The 13,813-nt window shown below is 42.7% G+C and overlaps 1 protein-coding gene across 1 annotated transcript; it reads left to right on the top strand.

Annotated features, from left to right (window-relative positions):
- The first annotated feature begins 2,054 nt into the window (after positions 1-2,054).
- Positions 2,055-3,811, top strand: ovca2 (OVCA2 serine hydrolase domain containing). Its single transcript, XM_037468515.2, has 2 exons — positions 2,055-2,526; positions 2,952-3,811. The coding sequence occupies exons 1-2, from the start codon at positions 2,373-2,375 to the stop codon at positions 3,455-3,457; spliced, it is 660 nt and encodes a 219-aa protein (XP_037324412.2). The 5' UTR covers positions 2,055-2,372; the 3' UTR covers positions 3,458-3,811.
- Positions 3,812-13,813: the final 10,002 nt, after the last annotated feature.

Genomic DNA, 13,813 nt, shown 5'->3' with positions numbered 1-13,813 from the left:
TACAGGAAGTGATTTATACATTTTGATTTGATTGTGAATCACTGCTTAATTTCTCAAATATTCTTATCCAAATTTGATCTCACATGGTGGCAGATGTTTCATTTAAGTGATGTATGTATCTAATAATGTAGATTATGTTATGTTGCCATTATACCCCAGGGGTTGTACATTATATCATTTTGCAGTTAAGTTATCATTAATTCAGAGGTTTACGGTGAAATTATAGTTTTGACATGTTGCTAGTTATTTATCTGTAAGGATAAGATGCTGCAAGTTCTTTATTGTTATATTGTCGCATTCTAAGATCCACATGAATTTTGTGGCAAGATATGCTCGTGTGGAGCCTGGACAGTCGAGGAGTAATTATGTTGCAACCAATACAGAAGGAATTAAAAATACAAAACGAAACAGGGGAGAAGTTTGTCTCCACCAGCACAGGTGTCTCTGTCTCTCTCTCCCTGTGCCTCCCTAGGGGAAGGACACATGGCTCCTCACCAGTGCAGGAGAACATCAACAGGAGCCTTATCTCTTGGGTGTTTTGACACTTTCCCTAATTAGCATGTGCGTCACGACAAGGCAACACGTGCGCTCCTTCGGCTACAAAAGACCTAATTGAGGAAGCCTGTATGAGGGGCCGCTACAAAAACATCATCAAAGTAAGCTAGCGCTCGTCGTCAAAGACCCTGACAAAGAAGCAATGGAAACCGTGTCCCTGAATTAGAAGCTTGCCTCCCCTTCAGGCCCAACATATGAAACTGTAGCAATCCTCTCAGCTTTAATATCATATCCCAGCTGGGTAAACCCTGGCCCTGCAGGCTTTCACACAAATGCTCACAGAATAGCTCGGTAAACAAAGAAGGTGTGCCCCAGAGCTACATTTATTATTTGTTTTTGTGTCAGTGAAAAGCAAAGTAGGCCATTTTAAAGATGAGTCAACGCTTTTAAATGTCAGGAATCCTAGGAAAACACGGCCAATGCATGATACATCAACGCAGGCCGAACCTAATTAAACTTTCGTCCTTTTTTTTGTTTGTCGTTGTCAACACTTTGGGCCATTCACAAAATCTTAGGAGGACGGGCTAAATGTCACCCCCTGCATACAATTTTGAAGTGAAAATATGGTGTCTGGCATATTGCCTTTCTATTTTTGTCAAAAGGGAATCTGGATCAAAGATGATGTCTGTATTTTTTTCCCAGAGTCCTTTGGGAGAGCTGCCACTGAAGCAGAAAAGGAGTCTTATAAGTGAACTCTCGGGGCTAGGTATTAGCATTTCACTTTTATCTGCGTTGGAAAGAAAGTTCTGTGTCATTTTTTTTCTTTTGTGTTGTTGCAGCTAATCGACATTTCAATAGCTGCTCTACATCACCTGGCTACCATGAAACATCTCATCTGAGTCTTTAGAGGTTAACAGTTAACATGAGTCAAACTTTATTATACAAAAGCAAAAATACTAATGGTTAAACGTCCGTCCAAATATTTCTGACCAAAATACACCAAAGAGAACATATGCATATATATGTAAATAGACACAAAGACATTTATTTTATTTCACTTTCAACGCTCAGAAATTTCATCAATTGACAAATCTTTTTCTTTATGTTATGTAATATATATATATTTTTTTTCCTGTGAAAACATCATGTCATCAAAACTCTTCCATTCATTAAGTCAACACAAGATTACAGTCATTTAGCTGCATGGTCGCATCAAAAGGATCAGCCATATGTTTAGCAATCTGTTAAAGCTGCTCCGGCAGGAAAAGCAGAGCAGGCAAACTGTAACGTACAGGAAAAAAGTTTGATTTGAAAGGATGTCAAAACTTAAAGCCAATACAGTCACTGAGTGTGCCTGATGAGAAACAGACTGATGGCTGTTTTGGCACATGTCAGGGTCAAGCATGCAGGTGTCTTTATTATGAAAATGTTCAATCGGACAACTAGCGACTACAAAATCAAATTAAATTAAACAAATTACAGGTAACTTGTTCTGTATTCATCTCTCACTGTATTCTTTGTTTAATATACTCGCAATAAGATGCAACAATCCAGTCACCTTAGAAACGTTTATTTTGAAAATAATATACGGAAGTACATTTTATTTATTTCCGGCTGACTTCAGGAGTTAACGCTGCACTTGAGCCGTTCTTAAGCTAGTTACACAACTCTTCGTCTTTCAACTTATCTGTAATTTCCCATCGGCCAGTGAACGTGGTTAGTTGTATCACAACGAATTGTTTTTTGTTTTTTGTATTAAAGTTAATATTGTCTGAACTGTGTGATTGAAACGTCCTCCCCTGGCTAGCTAGTTAGCTTTAACTAACGTCAGGTTCGCTAACTACCGACTAACTAGCTAAGGCTAAGGTAACTCCTTCATGGCACCTCTCCGCGTCCTGTGCATCCACGGTTACCGTCAGAACGGCAGCTCTTTCCGGGAGAAGACGGGAGCTCTGCGGAAGCTGTTGAAGAAACAAGCGGAGCTCGTTTACCTGAGCGCACCGCACTGCGTGCAGGAAGCTGGTGGTGAAGGTGAGTCATTCTCTGCTGCTGCCTTCAACCAACACCCAGAGATGCTTAACGTTAGTTGACCCAGTGAAAGCATTGAGGTGGATAAGCTTGCTTTCCCTTTAAGGATCGCCGCGTATGGCGTTACGTAATACTTCATGTAACTCGTTCCTATTTCATTATTATTAATTTATTTCTAATATGGGTAATGTTAACAGCATTAATAAGCCAATGTATCTGCAAATCACATTCTGTGCAAATAATCTAACAAATATCAACTGCAGTTTATTCATTCATCATGCATGTTGTAATTTCTACAAGAGAATAACTTCAGATTGTTAAAAACTGCAGAGTAACTTTAAGGAAATAAAAGTGCTTTGGTTTACTGTTCTTTTAATTGTGAAACTTGTACACAGTAGGATGACTACTGTCTTATTCCATCCTATCAGAAGCTTCAGAGAAAGATGGACCTGGAAGCAACGTGGACTCGAGGGGTTGGTGGTTTTCTGATGTCCAGGCTCGGAGTTTCAGCGCTCTGCAGCAGTGTGAGGAAAGCCTGGGGCTCGACGAGAGCGTGAAGGCCGTGAGAGAAGCCGTGCAGATCCAAGGTCCATTCGATGGCATCCTGGGCTTCAGCCAGGGAGCAGCTTTTGTCGCCATGTTGTGCTTCCTTCAGGAGCAAAAACTGGAGCCAGAATTCAACTTCCGCTTCGCCATCTTCGTCGCCGGTTTCCGCAGCGCGTGTGAGGAGCACAAACGGTTCTATAACTCTCCACTTGAGATCCCCTCCCTGCATGTGTTTGGACTGGAAGACCGAGTCATCCCGGACAACATGAGCAGGGAGCTCCTCCTCTCCTTCCAAGACTCTCAGGTTTTGACACATCCTGGTGGCCATTTTGTCCCTGCTGCATCGGCTCACAGACAAATCTACCAGGACTTTCTCAACCGGTTCTAGTGAGATACAAAAGTTTCAGAAACTCTTGTCTGGTGCTCAATAAGTGAAGAGCTATGATACCTACTCAAGCACTAAAATAAGACAAAATAATGTTGATTGTTAACCTAACAATCTCGTGATGCTTTACTTGATTCTAGAAGCCCTTTGGCCATAAATGCTAAGTTTGTGTCTGAGTAATGCCCTCTGTTTACGCCAAAGCCTTTTTTTCCCTTCTGATCTTTTTTTATCCCAAACAGTAACTGCTGTCCTTCTCAGGGAAAATGTCTTATCACAGACAATAAAATGAAGTGATGATTGTTTATTGAATGTGTTCTGGTCTGTTTCTTTTGTGAGCTTTCTAAAATCTTTCACCTCACCTTTATTAAGACTTTTCTTTATAACATACATTTTATTTTTTCACAGCAGTTGAAAATGTGTGACTTCAAGCTATGATGATGGCTTCACGTGTAAATGGAATTGCTGCAAGCTGATGCAACAAGTAGCCTTTTTGAAGCTCAACGATGCCTTTAGACAGACAGACAGGTCTGGTTCTTTTTTGGACTCCTAATGAATATGAATCAATCTAAATGTATTTTTTGCTGGAATGAATCTTAACTCATACAAGCAATGCCTCATCATCAGAGGACTGCTTTTGCAATGGAAACCTTAAATTAATTAGTCTGTAAAATAACATTGTTTTGCAAACTGCTCTTTGCAGGGTTGTGGCCGCTATGTAACAATATAACCTCATACGGTAACAAATAGGTACTAAACATGTCTTTTCTGAGTTTATACAAAGGAAAATGGTCAATTTGCAGTCCTCTTTACACATTGTCATGTGGTTACTGAGTGATTTCCACCCAGGTGGAAGTTACATAAACGTATCAGCTGTGAAGTGTAATGACGAGTTGGTCTGCTGTCCATAGCCATGAAAAGGATGCACGAAGGTGGTCCCTCATGTGGAAATGATATAGACAGGTTCATGCACAAATTTGAGGACTTGTTGTTCTTTTAAAGCTGAAGCACATTTGCACGTCGGACCGTACTCTAGCGATTGTTTCCAGATGTGCACTCTCTCCTCTACCTCTGTATCTCCCTCCTCCCCTTTTTGCTTTTATCTCCTTTCACTTCTCTTTGAACTCTCGGCAACAGTCTCCTCCCATTCGTAACCTGTGTGTCATGCACAATGTACCCTGCTATATGTCTGCTGCATTTATGACATGGAAAACATCTGGATATTGGGCAATCCACTCTTGATCTGAAGACTATAAACAACCGCGGTATGTCGTGGGTGGTCATTCGCCTCGCTGACATAACATTCCACGGTAAAACTTCTGAGCGCCAGCTCCGTCTCTTGTAAACCAAAACCCTCGCTCTCTTAATCTCTCTACGTGTTTTAAACATCTTACCTGTTTCAACATCTTATCCTCCGCTGCTGCAACTCCCACGTACACACCCATGCACGGACGCCGTGGTTACGCCGTGGTCTCGTTTTCCCCCGTAATAGCCCGAGTGTTCACCGTCTCCTGTGCTCCCCCGTGGCCCTTGTGTCCCTCCAAGACCTCACAGCGCACACACACACACACACACGCTCATACACATGGTTTTGATAACAAAGCAGAGACGGATAGAGAGCGAGTGAGCGAGGGGAACAGTAAAAGAAAAACACAGAGGGTCTCTCTCTCTTGCCAGTAAGTTTTACAACAGAGCCGTGACTCCCTTCTCAGGAATCCGTTCCCCCTGTTGCACAACAGCCGGGAAATAATGGAATGAGAGACAGAGGCGGATGAGGGTGGAGTCGTCCTCTCTGCCTATGGGCCTCTGGCCTCCCCCTTCCCCACCGAGCCTGTGTTTGGCTGTTGCGGTTAAAAGGGGAGCGCAAGGGCACGTACGAGTTTTCGCTGCAGTTGAAGGATCACTTTTTCCCCTCTGCCCCTCGGTGGAGAATGGGGGATGGAGCGGAGGGGTGTGTCAGAGCACAGATGGGCTCTATTTTGATTATGGAGCGTGCGTTGTCATGGGAGACGGGCGGAGGGGCGGGGCCACGTGGTGAATGTTGCTATATAATACTTGCACTTGAACTCCAAAGAGCCTGGTCATCCAGTGGCTTCAGACTCGCCCCAGACACGGACAAAGTTGACCAACTTTTTCCTTTTTACTAACGCTAGCACCGCTGACCGCTTACACCAGAATAATCTGTGACATTCAGCAGAGGACTTGGGATTTGATCACCTGGCCTTCAACTTTTGGACACCATTGTAATCTACAATGCTCCGATACCAACAATGAGAGGATGCTGAAGACAGAGGGATTGTTGCGTCATTTGGATTTGAAGCTTGAAATGGAATGCCTCTGAAAAAAGTCATTTAGAAAAAAACGTGTGCGCTGTCTGTGTCGGTATGGCAATGGATGTGATGTAATATCATGTTGGAGGTTATCCAGAGGTATGTCCTGCGTCCTGTATATGAGTATTCAGTCATGTGTTCCTACTTCTTGAGTTTACATGAATGGGTTTGTGATTACATGTGCATTTGCGCCTGCATAGTTTGCATAGAAACATGATGTGAGCTCTGGTTGGAGACGCGGAGCGTTTGATCTGTGTTGACATATGAAAGAGGGAACAATGGTAGTATATTTAGAGTTGTCACTCAAATGGCTATTTAGAGAACAGAAAGGCAAGAAAAGTCACTTGGTGTCATGACATGAAACTACACAGTGAAGAAATCTATGCTGCCGTGATAATTGTGTAGAATCTAGGACCAAACAATGCGCAGAGGCAGTTTAAGTTTGCCAGTGCATTACAGCTGTTTATTTCGCTTTTTATTTGGGAGAATCACAAGACCAGTTTTCCAGTATAGCATTTACATGAGTAGTGTGTTCAGAGCTTGTGTGGAATCTTGACTGAAGAGATGAAGAGGTGAACTAAGGACACAGCGGAGGCCATCCATTTGATGTATGAAGTCATCTGCAGTAGTGTGTCTGCTTGTGTGCTTTACTGGACTGTTTTTAGAGGCCGTGGCTGGGCCCTGGCGAGGACAGCTGTGGCTTGGCTGTCCTTATAGGTGCCTAACTAACCGACTCTGCAGGGGTAAATATTAGTCATCGTGACTCTGGAGGAGAACTGTGGTATGTTCTGGACAAAACAGAGAGAAAGATTGAGAGTGAGAGAGAGAGAGAGAGAGAGAGAGAGAGGGAGGCATGTCTTGGCTCACATATCTTCAAAAATGTGAGTCCTGTTGTGCAATCTTGTTTGGAGGGAAGAACGGGGATGTAACAATGATTCAATCAATAGCCTGTGCGGTGCTTGTGTATCTCATGGATATAGATCCAGAGGCATACTTGCAGCTTGAAGTACAGACCATAATCAAAGCCATGGTGGGTGTTGACTTACATCAGTCCTTCCAAGCTTTGCTCCGGAGCATTGTGTAAAAGAATTTATTAATAATTTATAGGCTTCATACCTGTTATACATGAATTCAATTTCAGCCATGTTGTTATATAGTTTGTTTTCCAAGAATTTCAAAGATGAAGGACTGTGTGTGTGTGTGTGTGTGTGTGTGTGTGTGTGTGTGTGTGTGTGTGTGTGTGTGTGTGTGTGTGTGTGTGTGTGTGTGTGTGTGTGTGCATGTGTGTTTTACGACTTGTTGAGTAAAAAAAAACGTTTTCCAAAGTCATATTGTGGAAGACTGCTTTCATTATTGGGACACATTTGCATATTCCCATAACATAGATCATTAAAACTCAGTTGAATGTACAGTGTACAATCATGTACAGGTGTATGTGTGTATTTGTCAACTTTTAACTTCTCCACCCTGAACAGTAAGAGTTTATGTGCTGTTGTTTATCTGTCAGCACATGAGCTTTTACGGTTAAGGGAGGAAGAGAATAAACATCTCTTCATCTAGCTATCTTTTTCTTTACCTCTCTTTTCTTTGCTTTACTTCAGTCAGTCAGCACACAGCAAAACTTTTACCACCACACACAAAGGAAATGAAGTATAATGGGAATGTTATGATGGAGGAAGCAGTGAAGAGAGTCTGATTCTGTAAATCTTCATTATGCTTTGTAGCATGTGTCACATATGTATTGTAAAACAAATTTTACCTTGGTGCAGCCATGTTGTATAAGGTGTTTTTGGTTTCATCAATTCCCAACCACCCCCCCCCATCCCCCTCCTCTCTAAAAACCTTTGAAGAATCTCAGCTGTATCGAGTTTGAACAGCTGCTACACATCACAGGACAAATCAACCTTCCTGTCATGGTGGAATCTGGAGCCACTCAAATAGCATCTACCTTCTTGTAACCAGTTAGTCTACTCAGCCCTTAAATCAATAGCACACTGTGAAAACTGTCATGTTTAGTGTTACATTGAAAGGTACACATGTAAACAAGTATCCCCAAAACACTGGCAAATGTATTGTTTTATTTGACTCAATTACATCAGACATACATTCTGCTCCCAGATGTTTCATCTAGGAAAAGGTTTAGCAGCTCTGGTTCAAAGAGACAAATCCTTACCTCTAGAGGGCAGAATAGGCCTTAATATGATAGAGCAGTGCTCGATGAATTGACCAGGGGCTAGTAATTAATTTGTGGGTATGTCTGTGTGTTTATTGTGAGCATGCCATGGGTGTGTATTTGCATGTGAACATGCATTCAAGTTGGTTAGCACCGGACAGTACGTTTGTGTTACAGCGATGCCTTCCTGGCTGTTCTACAAAAACAAATCAGTGTGCACTTGTCTGATAAGGAGAGGGGAACAGGTGTTGGAGCTGGCTGACTCATTCGTTCAGCATGGGCTCTTTGCATTCATCACTATGCTTTATCATCAAACCGAATAAAGTTAAAGTGAAACGCCACATGTGTCCATTTGTGTCATTACAAACTTAATTGTTAAATTGTGTTGGTGTTAGAATGATTCCATCGTGTTTATTATTGTGATACTACATGGAAGTACAACACCATAAAGGTATAAATGCAGTTTTGAAAGAAAAGGTAAATCAATAAACAAGTCAATATGTCAACTCTCCTCCTCCAGACAGTTATGTCTGTAGATGAGTGACCAGACTCTGTTTAAATTGAGAACATTTCAACATCTTAATCACCAACAAACTCAATTATTACTTACAACTTTTTATATTCCTGATGTCACCTGCCCCTAACGACCATGGCTGTAGACTGTTACCATGCTGCTGTTGCTAGAGTAACAATCTAATGCCACGGTCGCCATGGAGACAGCAGGGTGGAGGGAGAGCTGGAGTTGCCATGGTAACTAGAAACTGCAGGTCTCATTGGTTTGCTCGTGGATATTACGTACTTACATGGTGTAGGACTCCCCCAATGCAAGCCCACACAGGTCTCCTTGCTGAGCAGAAGAATACAGACAGAGCAGGAGAGAGAATATCGAACATACACAGCGTACTGAACAGTATCTCCGTGATGTTATTTTTTCGTTCGGGTTGACATCACTACGGCACGGCCTCTGCATGTCCGTGCTGTCTCCAATGTGGCGTTTTGCTGCATTGCCAGGCTTCAGTAGCCATGACTGTAGACTGTTACTGTACTGTGACACTGTATAAGCAGTAAGCAGTCTAAAGCCAAGGTGCTGATGCTCTGGCCATGTAAGGGGGGAAGATATGGCGAGAAGGGCGAACACTCCCGTTGTGGAAACCTGCGTCAGCAAGAAGAGGAGAGGATATTTACTGGAACATTACTGGAATCAAGCCTGTAACAATTCCCAGGAGGTGGATGCTGATCAATACAGTCTTTGTCGACCAGGGGAATCCCAGTGACCTACATAGTAATTGTGGGAGAGTAGATAAGATCCTGCATGCTAAAGACAGCGGTGCTTTTTACATGCAAGTCTGAGAAACAATATAGCAATACAAAGATGGAAACAAATTGAATGAGAAAGTAGAAATAAATCAAACTAAACAACAAATCTTCTGAAAATTACATTCAATGTCAGTTGCTAATCAGTGACAAACAAATGAGATATCCATCTCATATTTGTATCTGAATGTAATATCTTATAAAACATTATAAACATGCATTTAAAACCATTAGCAAGATTGGCATTTATTGGCATCATCCACCAGTATGTGTGTGTGAGAGAAAGAGCTGAGTGAGTCAGGGAGAGAGACAACAAAATGGGAGAAAGAGAACGGTACAGTTTGACTATTTTGACATAATGAATAGTCACCAAAACAAGAGAAGAAGAAGTTTTTAGTAATATCCCAAACTCCTGTGACCTTCTAATAGGCTAAGATTATTTAGAGTGGTAGTCACTAGATCATCAAGCAGCCTGAAAGAGATAACTGTTGATTAAGAATGTTTAAATCTGTCTAACGCATGCTCTCCTTTATCCCCCCTTAACACACAGTGAAACAGTGCTTTTTAAGGGGCCTTTTACCAGAAAAAGATCAGTTAAATCAGTGACCAAGACTGGGAGTTTTGAGCTTAATGCAAGTATGGTGCATTATGCTGAAGACGACTGCAGTTCACCTCTTGAGGAACTAGAGAAATTATTGGTCAATACTATCTAAGTCTATCTAAGAAGAAGAAACATAGAAGAAATCAATTAATTTCACCGAACCCAGATAAATTTCAATCCAAAAAGCAATTCTCATATTAAACATTTCCGAGTGTTTCTGCACTGTTTCTGCAACAGGTTGCCTTGTCATGTGTCTCAGCACCTCGGTGGTAGGACAGCGACTCATCGGCGCTGTCCGCGGTTCTGAAGTTGGACCACACTGACAGCAGTGGGGCAACGTAAGGTCTCATTTTTACTTACTTACTTAAAAAGTCAACAACCCAAATATTCAAAACATTGTTGTTCAAAACCACAATGTGTGTTTTACCTCATAACCAATTTGATTTAAAAGTGTACCTCCCATTACTTACTAAAGAGCCCTTCTTCAACTCAGCCTCGTCCGTAGTGGACCACAGGCTCTGCAGTCTCTGCTATCATTAACGAAGAGATGTTGGTGATGAGTATCGTCACGCATCTCACTGCTCTACAAGTCACGTGGCCATGTCTACGAGCAGATGACGTCACTTCAAGAGAAAACCAATCGGCACACGTCCTATTCTGCCACCTGGCTTATCAGAGCGCGTAGGCAGCGGCTGGGTCTGGCTCGGTTTCCATGGCACCCGGGAGAAACTGCTGGACCTGACGAGCATCCAGTGAAACACACGGATCCATAAAAAAGTGAGCCGTGCTTGAGTCTGGATTTTGGGTGATATTTGAATTTTATTGGGGGGAAAAAAATCAAAAGTTTTATTACTTCACAATATTTTAGCATTACACTGTTGTATCGCACTAAGATGATAGAACGATGAACAATGATGATATGCCGTTTAATTATTGTTCCCTGCATTCTCTGTCAGGATATTTCAATATTTGATGTTGCCCAGTTTTAATTAACATTGCCTGATCAACGTCAATGCAACAGCAGCCCCAACAACGAGTTGTGAATGAACAAGGGGTTTCATTGACTCGCTCCACCCACTCCTCCCACCTACTGTTCGCACACGAGCTTCAACCATTGCGCGTTCACCATTGCGGGGGCACGGCAGAGGATCACACCGCATTGTGCGTGCGCGAGCGCGTGAGGGCTATGCCCATATAAGGGCTGTAGTAGGTGACTGCGCATCATCTGCAAAGTGCGCAAGAATGACGCAGGGCTGACTTCACCAGCTGACGACGTCACAGTACCGTGACCGAAAGGAGAAAAAAAAGTTAAAGGAAAAGCCGACCGGAAGTGTACGAGGGCGGGGGGGTTGAGGAGGAAGAATGGGAAGGAGAGAGGCGGAGGCGAGGAGTTTACCGCCACACCGGAAGAAAGTGATGGTTGTAATTTCATCACTATCCCCGGAAACCTCCCGGTGCCGCGCTCCCAAGAATGTAGAGAGGTTGGTGAGGAACACCCCCGCCTCCACACTCCTCTGACTCTGTCTCACAAGAAACATGCACATCCACGCACAGGAGAGGCATGCGCCTCTGTGTTTAGGGGCATTTGCAGACCAGGAGGACAGTAGCGGAGAGCCTGCGCAGGATCCGGTGGTGGCTGAGAGGCAAGTGGCAGACGAAACAGCGACTAACGCTGTTTAATCGTGAACAAGTCTGTGTGACAGGTGGAAATAAATGACGATACCGAGGTGTAGTTTTGTCCCCGTGGGTTATTGAGCCACAACCTTGCAGAAAATAAACACATTCAAAAGGTCATTTTTTCTGTTTAGTCTTTTCATTTCTTCTTTTCTTTCTGCCCGCAGAGGAGAGAAAATGAGTCACGCTGCACCAACTTCCAACTGGAGAGTGAAAATGGGAACAGCGTCAGTCAAATCAGACTACAAGGCTACTTGTTGTCAAATACTCCCTCTCTCAGAGGGGATTTTTCCCCCCCTCCAGGGCCCAGATAAAGTCACACAAAACCAGGTCTGTAGGATTAGTGATTTAACTTACCTCCGTCAAAGTTCCCTCTGTGGCCATGGCTGCGCCTTCTTGCTGTAAAAAAAATGTCTGTGTCTTTAAACTTGTTCTCTTCTTCAAAATGAAAGTGTCAAATCGGTGCCATGCCGTCTTCACGCACCAAAGTCGCTCTCCACACAGACCGGGTTCTCCCCTCAACCGTACGCTTTTTATAGAGATCCCGTAGTAACTCGTAGAGGAAAAGGGGGAGGGAGGAGGAGGAGGGGGGCAGAGAGAGGGAGGAAGGTGGAGAGGGAGAGCTCATTCAAAGATTCACCTACACATGTACGTGCGTGTCCCACGTCATTGTAAGGAGTGCAGCTATTTATAAGGGGAGGGAAAGTATAGCCTCGATCATTGTGCACCGCTGGAGAAGGGAAGGATGAAAATAGCATGTTTGCTGTGCATGACGCTCTTTATGATGAAATGTCAAATATTAAAGGCTTTTATATTATAAGAATATTCCTATAGACATTTGAGGTCTCTGAAGTCACTCATTAGTGAGTCTGGACAATCGTTTTCCCATAACGGCTTACTTAGAACATTATTATCCCTCGTTACATTTTACAAAGGATGCATTTCAGATTGTGTATTTTTTTGCTTCTGTTGGATATAGCTGTTGCTCAGATTAAGTGCATATTTTGACGTATTCACAAGTAATCAAGATGTTTTAATCATTTAAATATATCAACCCACAACAACCTTACAGTTCAAAGTCTTTCTCATGATGCAGTAGATTTATTGAAGAAAAAAAAAAGGTCTCTAGAGCTAACACACAAATATCTTCAAAATGAGTTTGCCAAATGATCGAATCGTTATGTCTAGATGAGCCAATGAATCATCACTGCTGCTGCGACTTATTTCATGAGTTAAACTTCACCCGACTATCCGACCCACTTTGTAGGAGTAGAAACCTCTGCAGAGATGTGACAGCCTTCGTGCGTATAGACCATGTCAACGATACACTCTGGGGAGACCATCGTGCGTAGAGAGGTTAGTGTTCACTTTGGGCCCCTTTGTGTTTTTTCATTAAGTTGAGGAAGCACATTGTCAAGCACTGTATGAGTTGAGAGAAAACGTTTAAGACCCTGCACTCCCCCAAACAGTAGCCAGGTGTGGATTATGATATATCACTACCTCCAAACACACACACACACACATCCTTTAACATTACTGAATAAATTAGAGGTGAATTCTGTTTGACCAACAATAGCTTTCAGGAGAAAGGTAAATTATTCCACTGTGCATTTAAACTCCAAATCAAAGCAATATTATGCAGGCTGAAAAGGATGTTACTTTTATATCTCTATCTTCTTCTTTCCTCCTTTTGTGTATGCGTGTGAATACAACATTTGTAAAATCGCTCCTCGTCCTTGTCAATCCATTTTGACTGCATCAATTGATTCATTCAATGCAATTCAATGCAATTCAATGCAATGTGCTTGGTTGGCTTTTAAACATTTTTTTTGAGCTGTAGACCTGTGTGTGACACAAAAACCCAGCACGGTATCAGGTAGTTAGCAAGGAATACACCTAAAATGAAATTTGTATTTTCGGTCAATGGATTTCCATGTGTGGAGCTTGGAGGTTGATGTGTGCACCAGAGATGATCCTAGAACAGACAAGGGTTACAATCTCCGTCATATGCCACCAGCCAAGGTATCAACATACTGAAATTATTTCATACAATATTAGAGAATTACTTGTAAGCCAGAACCCTCTCACTATCTTTAAAAAAGTTCTGTCAAAGTACTTCTTCACAGCTCTGTCACTTCTACCCGGTCATGTCCACCTCTCACTCGGCCTAATCAGTTCATTCTGAGCACCTCGGCGGCCTAATCACACTCACCTGTCTGCTCCACGCGCTCCCTTCAGTATTTAGACCCCTGCCACTCACTCACTCGCTG

This window comes from Pungitius pungitius, chromosome 16 (assembly GCF_949316345.1).
Source record: "Pungitius pungitius chromosome 16, fPunPun2.1, whole genome shotgun sequence".
In the NCBI taxonomy this organism is placed as follows: domain Eukaryota; kingdom Metazoa; phylum Chordata; class Actinopteri; order Perciformes; family Gasterosteidae; genus Pungitius; species Pungitius pungitius.
This window is presented reverse-complemented; position numbering and strand designations above follow the sequence as displayed.